At 40.1% G+C, this 12778-nt stretch overlaps 1 protein-coding gene across 1 annotated transcript in view; it reads left to right on the top strand.

Annotated features, from left to right (window-relative positions):
- Positions 1-3777: 3777 nt before the first annotated feature.
- Positions 3778-12778, top strand: part of ezrb (ezrin b) — a 30092-nt gene continuing 21091 nt past the window's right edge. Inside the window, exons 1-3 of the mRNA XM_086188865.1 lie at positions 3778-3913; positions 5770-5877; positions 11905-11988. Coding sequence (XP_086044991.1) covers positions 5866-5877; positions 11905-11988 — 96 coding nt within the window. The 5' untranslated portion in view covers positions 3778-3913; positions 5770-5865. The remainder of the gene's footprint in view (positions 3914-5769; positions 5878-11904; positions 11989-12778) is intronic.

The following is a 12778-nucleotide window of genomic DNA, read 5'->3' as shown; positions in this document are numbered from 1 at the left end:
CTTGGAGGTTTTTACATTCTTTAAGTGAATGATAGATCCCACTCCCAGACGTACACTGGATCACAATAAACACAAACATTTCAATGCTGCGTGTTTCTTATACATGGAAATTATAAATAGCAGTTTTAATGCAAAGAGGATTATTTTGCAGGATGACGCTAAAACTACGAGGCATGTTTTTACCAAACTGGGGGGGTGAGCCAATGGACCAAAGAAGAGACGATTACATTTTGGGGCAGATCTTTTTTATATAGTACTGCTTTATATGTTAACAAAATAGAATATATATTTCTTTTAACCTTTTGGTTTGACTGAGGTCACTACGGTGGAGATATGCACTGTAGAGACCCCTCTTATTATTATTATAATACATTACATCACCATTACTACTCATAGCAGTCAAGATCATCGTCATCGTCGTGGGTAAAATAATGCTCAATGATAGCAGAGGGAGATTGCAAGGTAATCTAAGGCCCGCCTCCGACTGGCAGATGGGCAACAACCCGGTTGTCTTAAAAAATAAGGTGATCGCAAATTTATAACTGGAGAAAAGAATGTGGAGGGGGGGAAAAGTCAAATATGAATGTAGAAATACGATGGACAATATATCACGTGTTTAAACCACGAAGAGATCGTTAAAAAAATAAGGCCCAAACACTTAACATTTTAAAGAACCTGGATTAAAATTGTATTTATTTAATTCCAGGGCTCCTGCTTGTATAACAGGGATGGTTTTCATTGATATATTTCGAATAGGTAATTAGAAACTAATAAATATAACGAAGTAATGATTAGATCTAATAATAAAATAACAAAATTTGGTATGACTAGCTTGAGTTTTGAAGAAGAATTTTGAGAGCAGCTATGAGTGAAAGAAGTGCATCATGGGACAGGTTCGAGGAGATGAGTTTCTTCTAAAACAGCTTTTCATTTTCCAGTGTGTTTTGTCTGAACGTATGTGGACTGCAAAAGGAAGGGCAGGGTTAAACATCAGCGTTTCACAAGTTTACTCAGGGATCTTTTTATCATTTTGATAATAACATGAGGTGAGAACGGCCTCTCCCTCTCCAGCACGCAGTGTTTGTTCATCTTACCACATGTCAAAATAAAATACCCTCAAATACCAACTTAATCATGAATTCAATGAAGTATCAGTCAAAGGACAGGCGAGCGACAGCTTTAAAGCCTCAGAATAGTTCGAGGACCGTTCACAATTTACTATTCACGTGTTTAACATCACTCCAAAGATATTTTTCTCACCGTCCCGGAAGAGAAACGAGGTTAATGAAGGTCGTTGCTCTTGTTGTTGCTGCCTTCTTTTATTCATGAACATTGCTCATCCCGTGCAGTCGACTAGATCCAGGGAATAATTAAGTATTTCATTTAGTTGTGAAAAAAAACCCAAACTACTAATGATCAGAACTTATAGTCAACTTTTCTCATAAGAGAATCGAACCCAGCCTCAAATATTTTCATGTATGAATGTAAAAGCACAGTTTCACTGTAATGTAGACATCAGAACGTTACAAATTGAGATTATAGTTGACATAAATGACTTAAACAGGAACGTTTAAGAATGGTTTAGGCAGTTTATCAACTGTATTTTAACATTTTACATGACGTACTTGAAAAAAAAAATCATGCTGGAGGATTATTCCAGTCGAATGAGAACTTAAACCAGTTTTTAAGAATGAAGAAGGAAGTTCTTCTGTGTTTAAATGTCATGACATACAGCACTTAATATGTCACAAATATCACATGCATGTATTTTCACCTCTAACAAAGGCAGCGTAATGGTGGTGAAAGATGTGCAGCTCAAAGAGGGAGACGGCGGGTTTGGGTTTTTTTTTTTTAGAACGGCGAGAAGACGTATCCTTCGCTATATACGAGTCTATTTTTACTCTCGACAGTTTTATTGGTCAACTCACCTTTGACTCCTCCCCTCTCACTTCTCGAGTGCAGAGCTGATGACGCGCACTTCCCCATGGAAGAGTGGCACACCAAAAGTTTCTGATGTGACGCAACCGTGCATCACAGGTGACACCCAGTCGTTATCTGGCAAATCCTCTCTATCTGACACTTGTAGCTGGTTTAGTGATCTTGAATCTTTTGCACAAAATTATTATGATTGTTTTTTCCACCGACAGAGCAAATTGTAATTTAGATTTTAAGTGTGGTTTACTATGCAAGTAAAGTTAATTCGTAGCACCTTTCACAAAATTCCAAAGAACATGAAAAAAAAAACCCACTTAAAAACAGAGAGTACATGGGTTGTCAAAGTAAAATAACATCTCATATGTGGTTATTTGTTCCGTATCCAGGATAAACAAAACACAAACAAAGAACACACGATAAAAGGATGTTAATCAAAAAACACGAGATGCTACGAATGTGAATGGAACAATACCACTCATAACCCGAAATCATATGAATGACTGGAATGTCAAAGCTTCTGCAGTTATGGTTTTCTGTTATTATACAGTTATTACACACTTATAACATACTGTAATGCTAAATAACCGCCAGATATTGAAAACTGAATTAATCCTGAAAAAAAAAGGGGGGGGGACATATAGTCACATGACATTTTCTGATGATTTCACAGGTGAAACAACAAATCAAAACGGCTTGTTTGAAGTTTAGGGGTTAAAGGGTTGATAGAAACCAGTGCAGTGTGGTGGATAAATTTTGCCCCAGTAAGTGTAATGAGGACACAGGTGGTTGGCTAGGAAGCGGAGACATGAATGTACGGGACTATAAAGGCTAATTTATCATCACAAAAGCAAACGCACTGATTCATATTTAAGGCGTTGTCACTTAAGCTCTTTGTTGCAGGCATGTGACCCATTAATCCTGACCTGAGCCTCTAGAACGTGTTTTCCAGTACTCAGTCGCACCTCTTGCTACAACTGTCAGCTCAGACTCAACCCAGATTAGGCGAGCCCGACAGAACGCCAGATCCAAACCGGAGGTGGCCCAATAATACCATGGGGTCAAAGGCTTTTAATCTTTCTGCAGTGGTGGAGGAAGTGCACAGTTCCTCAATTTTAGCAGAAGCAGACACACCCAGATTAAATAATCTGCATATAGAAATTAAGCAAAATTAGTGAAGTATGTGATTTTAAGTCTACTCATGCATAGTAGTACATGTTGTATGTCCTTGCCTTCTTAAAATAATCACCTAAGTCATTTTTTTCAAGTTTTTCACAAAAAACTGGAGACAAAACATCATAAGGAGTTGATTCAAGCAATAAAAAAAAAATTGTTAAAAATAACTAAGGCAATTATTTTAAGAAGGTGACGATGCGTTTTCCAGTGCTTGGGGATGTACAGTCCTCGAAAAACCTTGTAAGAATTGTGTACTCCACTGGTTTTGCTCTGATAATATCCTTAATGTTCGAGAATACATCATCTTCATCAGGTTTTGCCATGTTTTCATGTAAAATATTCCAGTTAAGATAAATGTGGCAGAGTAAAACAAAACTAAACTACATTTCCTTTAATATACAGTTGTCATTTGTAGCACAGGCCACCAAATCATCTCATGGTGTGTAATGCAAGAAATCCGTTTCCATGCCAACGGTCCATATAAGTACAAGAATTCACCTTGATGACTGCTGGGAAAGTCGACTAAACTATTAAACTCTTGAGGATGGGTGGGGTGGAACTCCCATACAGTCGTGCACCTACAGTATGTGATGCGGTGTGTGGAAGCCCCTCACTCCTCACCGTCCCCGACAGTACACCAGACCAGCTCCAACCTGCCGGTGACCGCAGGAACAGGCTCGGCCACAGTGGGATGCGGGAGCGCCATATTGCGCCTGGTTGAACACAGGGAGGGCAAATCTGCGGCTGTGAGCAATCGGACCACCGGACTAGCAACTGCCCCGCTTCCCTCTAAACATCCGATCCGGTAAGATTCTGACCAGTGAGACACTTGATCTGCTGTACTGCAGTAAATCATCTCCGTATAATACAAAAAAACACACTTCTCCGCGGACTTTCTGCGGCTCTGCACAAAGACAGAGAAATCACAACAGGTGTCTGAGGGATTATAGTCGGAGGATGAGACTGCCTGCGGCGGACATGAAGCTCATGCAAATGACAGTCGGATTAAAACACACCGAATGCGTTAAATATGTTACTATTTTTCGTCTTCGATATTTATTCCTGTTTGATGGGCTACAAAAAAAATCGTTTCTCTGTTATTGCAGGCGTGAACTCACCCACACAAAGAAATACTTACAACCATTTAGACACATTTTTGCACAACAGAAGAACCTCAGAATATGAATGGAGCTGTGGACCTGAATACAGATGGACATGTGTAAGATGCTCCATTGTTTCTTTGCCGCTTGATTTAAAGCAACGTTTTTGAGAGATATACGGACTTTTACACGACTTCCGTTCCATGGAAATTTGGGGGAGGTCCGTTAGTAAAGGAAATTGGTAAAGTAAAAGGCTAAAAGAAGGTAGGGCGGGTGCTGTGACTTTATTATAACCATTGGGTGAGGTATATTCAGTCAGTTACCATGTTTAATCTGCCAGTCAATAATGTCAACGACCAAACAATAGTCAGACTTCCGATACAGAGTTTCAGAATAAAAAAATCAGTATTGTATTAATTTGAAAAATAAAAACACTTAAAAAGAGAAATGCAATAATTGTCGCTGTCACGTGATTAAACGGTATAAGCCTTATACTGTTTATCATGTGACAGCAACCTCATACTATAAGGTCATATAGAGAAACATTGGTCGAACAATGAGGCTAATAAGGTCACGATTAATAAACAAGCACATTCTTAACCATCATGAAAGTTGTTACCGAACACCAAGCGCTCATGTTTTAGTATTTCAATTTTTTGAATTTACTTTATTGAAGATGCCACCAAGGCCCTGTAAAATCTTTCATTTTATGTTTGTGCCTTTATTTCATTGAATAAATTGTTTTTCGTTTCGTCTTGATAATGATAAATATTCTTACTGTTAATATGAATGAGTGAGGGCCCTGATCTCACACAGTCGTCAGTAGTCACAACATCAAAACCCCCCTTTATAAAAGCACTCTGATCTTTCAAGGTATCCCCAACACCTCTGAAGGTGTCCTTTTGTATGTGACATCCTTAAATACTTCTCTTCACAATATTGCTTTACGTGACAAAGAAACAATGTTGCATCGCACTGCAGGTAAATATGCATAAATGGATTAGACAACAGCCCTGGCCTTCAAAACACAGCAAGTCACTGTTGGAATTGCGAAAGTTTTTGACGTGTCGGCGTTGTGGTAATGTTAGGGTAGATATAACTTTGATGCCCTTTGAATTCTGATAGCATGTGATAGGTATTATTATCTGGTAGTTTGCAGACTAAATTAAAGCGAAATAAACAGATAAGCTGAAAGAGTTTGCCATCCTTTTAGTTGTTGTTAGAAACCGAAAGTTAGACGGAATATAATGTTGACACCATTATGTAGGATAAAAGGTTGAAAATGAAAGATGACTAGTTTTTCAGGGATTTCATGTTATTAAACGATAAGAATTGGGCAATAATTTACATGAAACCGAAGAACAGACCTGACATGTGCTCTTATTTTGAAGGTCAACCGTTGCATCTTCCGGGTTCGTGCTTGCTAGCTGCTGTTAGCTTAGCCGCGGAGGTGATTCATCCCGATGACTGTCGCCCGCAGGAGTGGCGAGCTGCTCTCAGACGGGTTCAAGTAACGCTGAAGTGACTGAAACTCGTTTCTCCTCTTTCTCGCTCTTTTCAGGAGGTACTGAGAGAGCCACAGTCACACGGAACACAGTGCTCTTCTTTGGTTTTATTTTAACAGCTCGTCACACAGAGCAAGGAAAAGGACGCAAAAATGCCCAAAGCGGTAAGTAATGTTACGTTAGCCCTTTATGGTTTATTGATATTTTCACTTGCGGGAGTAGTATCACAGCTAGCCATTCACTGAACTAAAACATCCCACGTAACCTAATTTTGATAGAGAATTGGAGCTGCTTACGTATATTCTTCCATCGGAGGTTGATATTCACATTTTTCTTGTTAGACGCTAAACCAGCGAATGATAGTGTAGCGTTTTGATGCTGATGAAAGTACCAAAGAAACGAATAAAGTGACAGGTTATGAATTGAGGTGGTGAACCTCTTTCTCGTTCAAATCTGGGCTTTTCTGTTCTAAAATGTTAATAAAAGTCGTGTTTGTGCGTAATTAATTGCTAAATTGGATAACTAACCGCTCCATGGGATTGACATGTAGTCTTTGAGTGATGCCATAATGAGTCGATTTAAGTCATTAAATTGAACATTTATTTATATACAGATGGAATCATAAAAAAGAAGAGTTTCTTTTTCCCTGGATTTTTAATGATGCCACAGAAACTTACGTGCTAGATGGGGAGTGTCACCAAAAATCACATGCTATTCACATATCCTGGGGGTGTCCTATATGTTCCATCAACATTTTTCCATTCCATCCATTTTTTCCCCCTCTAAAGCAGAAGGACAATTGCAAGACCTGTGTTGAAGACACAGTGTAGCAGTGTTTCTTTGCTCTGCTCTGGCAGACTTCAGACGGAGAATAATCAGATGGAGTCTCTGCAGATTTGTTGGTATTTCTGGAGCATGATAAACAAGGCAGCAGGTGGGAAATCAGCTGTTTGTCTTTCTTCAGGTTATTTTAATTTGCATTAGCTGACTGGGTGGAAACTTAAAATAGTGATAGGGACGTCTAGCAACCAAGCGTTTTTAAAAAGGAATGATAATGAAATAAAGTCATCTTATACTTTTGAACGGAGTTTTGGCCTTCTGACTCCCTCGCCCCACCCTAAGTGTGGTCGCACGTGGACATGTCCTAGCCTCGGCTCACTGTTTGGAAATTTCTAGCTGGCGCGCGCGCGTGTGTGTGTGTGTCTGTGTTTTTTATAGCATCCATGAAAGAAAATGGGATGGAAAATTGTTAGACGTGATGAGTGAGTGAACCATATTTCCATGTTGGGGGAAAAAAAATTGAAGTTTCCATATATAAGAAAGAGCTACTGAGTTACCTCACGTGTCTACACTTATACTTTTCTGTTCTCTGTGTCTAAAATAGAATGAAACATAGAATATCAACATTTTTTTACTAAAAAAAAAGGCAAAACCAGACAGAGAACAGTGCAGTTTGTTGCGACTGGAATGACTAAAGTAACTTAGTCAGCATCAAACATTGTTGTTGGTTTGTTTAGAGTGGCCTCGGGGTTGTCATGAGAGACTCCGTGGAAATGACATCATTAGTGTCTGATAGCAGCTCATTGAGTCCACTTGCTTTTGTAGATGATGACGTTTTTTCCTGCAATTTTATCTTCAAACAACAACAACAACAAAAATAGAACCCACAATCGTGCCTGATTTTATTTTTGCCCTTAAGTTTACTGAAATGTTGGGTATGTTGCCTCACGACCTGGTTTGAGATATCCGCTAAGTCTTTTTTAATGAAGTTGTTCCTTTGAAGCAGTTCGTACCAGAGAGCCTTAGATTAATCCCTGAAATGCTGAGCGTCAGTCTGAGCAAATGTCAAATATGTAAATAAGGATTTATATTCTGACTTCCACCGAAAGTATGGAATGAGATGAGCAGTTGGATGAGTGTCAGTGGAGTATTTTGGGTGGGGATGTTGGGGAGTGTCAGTGATCACCGGGAGCTGCAGATAAGCCTGATATTACAGTTTCTGTCAGTCATGGCAATTCATTCAAGTTTAATTTTATCGTTTCCAAGTTTACACATGATGAATTTTTAATTTGTGCATATGTATCATTCAAGAGAGGGAAAGGGATGATATTAAATTGGCGTGTTTGGATCTTAATTTTTCTTTTTTTGTACGAGCTCGTGTAATGAGGGGAGTGTAGCTCGCCATGATACACACATCTGTCTTTGAAAAGTATTCTTGCCACACTATTCATTGTTTCTTGTAACATTTTATGAATTTTTCAGGCCATTTCTCAGGTTAATGTCATCTGCCACGCAAATCTCACCAAATTACGTGTTAAGAAAGCGGATGTGAAATTAGGTGGGATTCATGGAATTCATTGTTGGTACAAAGTAAGGTTCGCTCACAATGTCGATATAAAATGACAATTTATCCAAAAACAGTGCACTAGCAGCCTGGACTGGCTATGCAAAATTTGTACTCACCCACTGCTAACAGGCTAGCATTTAGCTCAAACCCTGATCACTATCAGTAACTGAAGATAGGTTGTGGACATAAAGTGGTATCAAGGATCCCTTATTTGAACAGAATAAATACACAACACTCGAAACTGTATCTCCTGTTATTAAAATAGGCCTTTCAATCTTGTTGACGTGCAGAGTACCTTCTTTTTTGAGCTACTTCATTGTTTTTGCGTATGAGCGAGATAAGATTTAGATGCTAAACGTATTTCAGTGGCATCCTCTTATTTATGTAGATTTGTACAATTTTTCTCAAAACAAGCCAATTTATCTTTTTGTGTCTGCCAAAAAGTGTACTTGATCGCGCTGAATCCAGAACTATTACACTGTAGCTGTTACGCCTCGCCTTCTGTATACATGGAGACATAATGGGGGAGTTGATTGCTGCACCTCTGATCCTTTTTAGAAGGTTATCAGACGGAATGCAGTAATACTATATAAACTGACACGCTATGATGGCATTACAAAAGCATCGTTTGGCTTTGTGTAGAGAAGAAAAGCATCATAACGATGGAGGAATTTCACAGCGCTATTGCAGAATCTTTGCGGGTTAAGTGGCATTTGTTCTCATCTCTTCCCCGTCTTCAACTTCAATCTGATAAAATGCAACAACATGACATTTCAAACAAATGCCGGTTGTCATAATCCCTTCAAATCAACTGCTCTGATAGCAGTTAGCTATGAAAACTTGTGTGGAATGAATAAAGTACATTCATACTCAAGAACCAAGCTTGAGGGATTGCTAACCTGCTTACATTTGATTCCAGTTTGCACAGAAACCTACAGGCACTCTGAAATGATTCCAGCTTAGATGCTTGAATGACATTCCAGCATGAACCAGTTCCAAGAAAACACACAGCAGGAAGGTGGTAGACCAGATTTGAGCAGTAGAGAAAGCTCCCGTATCGGCTCCTCAGTGACTCATGTTTCACGTATCTGAATGAAACAATGTCAGAGGCAAACCATAGAACTCCTTGGCTCTCCCAGAATCCTGTTTCCTTGAGGTCAAACAGCCTATGACACAAACATATAAGGAGTGGCTACAATCAACATAGATGGGTGTTTCCTTTTCATGTCCAGTCCTATTGTTAATATTTGTTTCTTGGAATAATTGATAACTCAATCGTGACTGTCACACCCTCTATTCCTGATTCACCAAAAATGGTCAGGCCTTTTATTGCAGCCTTTAACCTTAAACTACTTCCGTTTCACATTGAGTAAACTTGTAAAAACAAAAACAACAACAAAAAAAACCTCTTTACTTGATATGTTGCTTAAAACAATCGAACAAAAACTTGCTGTCCAGTGGAAGAATTTGATGGCTTGTTTAATGTTTTTCTTTTAAATACCTAAATATATTGTTGGAATAGAAATAATAGTTTTGAAATGAATTCCAGCTTTCTAACAACTTAATGCACCTATTCCCTTTTTGGTCTTCAGCCCTTTTACCCCTGCACCAGACGGTAGCCGGTATTTATGGATTTATTCCTCCCAGACCATTTCACTGGAATCCCCATGGTGACTTCCACTGCAAAAGAGTCTTGCAAAACCGCATAAACCACACGGAGGGTTAAATATTGAAAGGTCTTGTCCGAAGAATGCAGCGCAGCTTAATCACCGTTTAACTATGGAGGTGAGGCTGCACCCAGCAAGACTTCACCTTGATACTAAAAAAAACCCCAAAAAACAAAATAACACGACAGAAGAGGGAAAAAAAGATAAAAGTCTTTTGTTTGATCATGCGTCATCTGCTGAATCTCCTGTAATCTACAGAAGTTATTTCCTCTGTATGTTACCATAGCGCTGTTGCTGGTTGTTTCTTAGTTACCATGGCTTCTGTTTCCTCCCCTTTATGATTGAGTCAGTTATTACTGTAATGACTTGTGAAGCCTGAGTTAATATAGGCCTGTACTTTTCTCTGACTAGAGTTGCTCATCGTGGACCACTGCCCGGTATATTTTTAGCATATGTGTCATGTTTTCTTTACCGCTCTGAATGGCCTCGGTTTATTGTGAGTTAGCATTGGAGGGACTTGCACTGAGATCAGATATCACTCACTCAGTGGTTTCTGTCAGCTCGCTCGCTTGCGCCGCACATTCACATATTCCATCATCCACTGGTTAGGGTGTGTTTTTCTAGGTGCTCCATGTGTAACGGCTGTAAATTTAGACGGCACCAACGTTGAGGGAAAGCTTCTAACGCTGTCTGGCTTCCACGAAATCCCAAGTGACTCTTAGACAGTATTAACTAGTTTTTGATAATGTGATACAATTTACTTTCTGTGGGTTTTGGTATTCCTGCTCCAGTAGGTCAATGAAGTAATACTGGGACGCTGCAGCTGAAAGGGGATCTTTGTTTTGCTGTGTAAAGAAAACGGTGCTTTTTTAGCTGTGACTTGAATCCAGTGTTAGTTCTTCAATTCAAATGGTTTGCACATGTTCGGCCACAGCGGGACAAACAATCTGGAGTCTTCCATCACTTTTATTTAGCCGGGATAACAATCAGCTCTCCTGCAATTTGGCAGCACCATGGATATAGAAGTGCATCCCTGAATATCCGCTGTCTAGACTACTTGTGTTCTAACAGTCGCCTGGACGACATCGACTGCTGTGATTGGATTTGCCTTCTGTGCTGGATTTAAGTCTGTCACTTAGTTGCTCAGCCTGTGTAGCTTCAGAGGAATTTGTGGAGCGTTTAGTCAGAGGACGAGTCACCGCTGCAGCCCAGACGTCCCCTTTTTCTGTAGGCGTCATTGAATTTGCACACAGCGCCGCTCACAATGGGTTAGAGATGAAAGCTGTCACGGGGGGGGGGGGGGGGGGGGGGGGGGCTTTCACTCTCTCTTAACCTTGTGTCTACTCACCTCTTTGTGTTATTTTAACAGGACATTAATAAGTTTGGTCAATAGTGAGATTTTGCATCTTTCATAACCCCCACAAATACCAACAACATTGACACGACACTCACAGAAAAGAGATTCCATATGTGCAATACCTCCAAGCAGCTACTGTAAATATTTATGCAGTGTTACAAGGCCTTTGTGTGTAAGTCAGATGCACGTTGCTGATTATTTTCCAAACCTTACAATATACAATACTCTCCCTCTGAATTACAGTTGACATCATGGACCATCATTCTGTCCAGAGTGCTTCTTTTGGGAATGGTTTTGAAATTTCTTATTAGTCTCTAGGGTGGATGCCTGTAAGTAAGCATTAAATTCTCTTCTCATGAAGCAGGCTTCATTTAGATGGACCACCTCTTTTTGTATACACAGGTCAGTCTGATCAATCATTAACTCAAGAAGTGAAAGACATGCCTTTTTTCCTGTTAAAGAGAGAGAATGACTGAAGTAGCTGCTTTGTTTATGTTCCCGACTAACACCAATGGTGCCAGTTTGCAACTTACAGCTTAATAACGTTTACAGTCTCGATGTCAAAATTTAGACGTTCTACATAACTACCCTTGATTTTGCAGCAGATGTTTCTACAATCAGCGCGTCTGTCTCTGAGAAAGCAGAGATACACAGAGTCCCATGTGTTTACTCTGTAAACACACCCCCTTACCAAACACACCCTTACACACATACACATGAAAGTAGCGTTCTGTAGTTCGAAATGATTTTCATCCTATTGGTGTTTACTCATGTGGAATTCTCTGTTGTGTGTGTGTGTGTTTTTTTTTTTTCCCTGCAGGTCAATGTTCGCGTCACCACCATGGACGCTGAGCTGGAGTTTGCCATCCAGCCAAGCACCACTGGCAAGCAGCTCTTCGATCAGGTACGCTGTATTTTGGGTGCTGCCTTGACCCGGTGCAACAGCAAAGTTTAACAGGGGCCCTGTTAGAGCGCTCTATGGCGCCAGGCAGTTGGCGGATGACGCGCTGTGTGTGCTGTGTGTCCTGGGCGTGCTCAGCTTCATTTTAGTAGTTAGAAGGCACGTAATCAGAGCACAAAACAGGGCGCAAAGACGTAATCATTAAACACCGAATTATTCATTTCAGATGTGATATCATTCGAACCAATCAGCGAGCCTTGTGTCATTTCCTTAGAGGCCTGGGTTGCACCAGGACTTGGCGTGTCATTATGTCAGTGGTGTATGCATTTTAGCTGGAAAAAGTGAGCACTTCTCATCTGGAGGAACGGATGAGATCGTGCACAAGTGAACGCGCACCATATGTTTATATAACAGAACAGCAGGAGTCCACCCACAATTATAAAATACCACCAGCCACCCCTGCTTGTAAAGCTCAAGCATTAATCTGTTGTGCAAAAACTACAAATAAAGGACCATTTCCTGGCAGCTGCTAAGCAAACAGCCCTGTTTCTAGAATGTTGCTTGTCCCGGCCTATAATGGTGACAGGAGAGTGGTACTGTAGTGGAAATATTATTTCTTCCAGCAAGTGTATTTTCAAGTACTCACAAAAGCACCTTGAACTCACAAAGACGTATTTTCCCACCTGCCCCACTTCCTCATGACTCCAACATGCAGAAAGATCCAGCGCCATCGATTTATAAGATAATGGCGACTGACTACTAACAACAACAATACTGTCCAAAAACATTTGTT

This window comes from Aulostomus chinensis, chromosome 20, assembly GCF_037954235.1.
Source record: "Aulostomus chinensis isolate RoL2024-O1b breed Wild chromosome 20, RoL_Achi_v1.0, whole genome shotgun sequence".
In the NCBI taxonomy this organism is placed as follows: Eukaryota; Metazoa; Chordata; class Actinopteri; order Syngnathiformes; family Aulostomidae; genus Aulostomus; species Aulostomus chinensis.
Note: the sequence above shows the minus strand (reverse complement) of the source record. Positions and strands in the feature narration are given on the sequence as shown.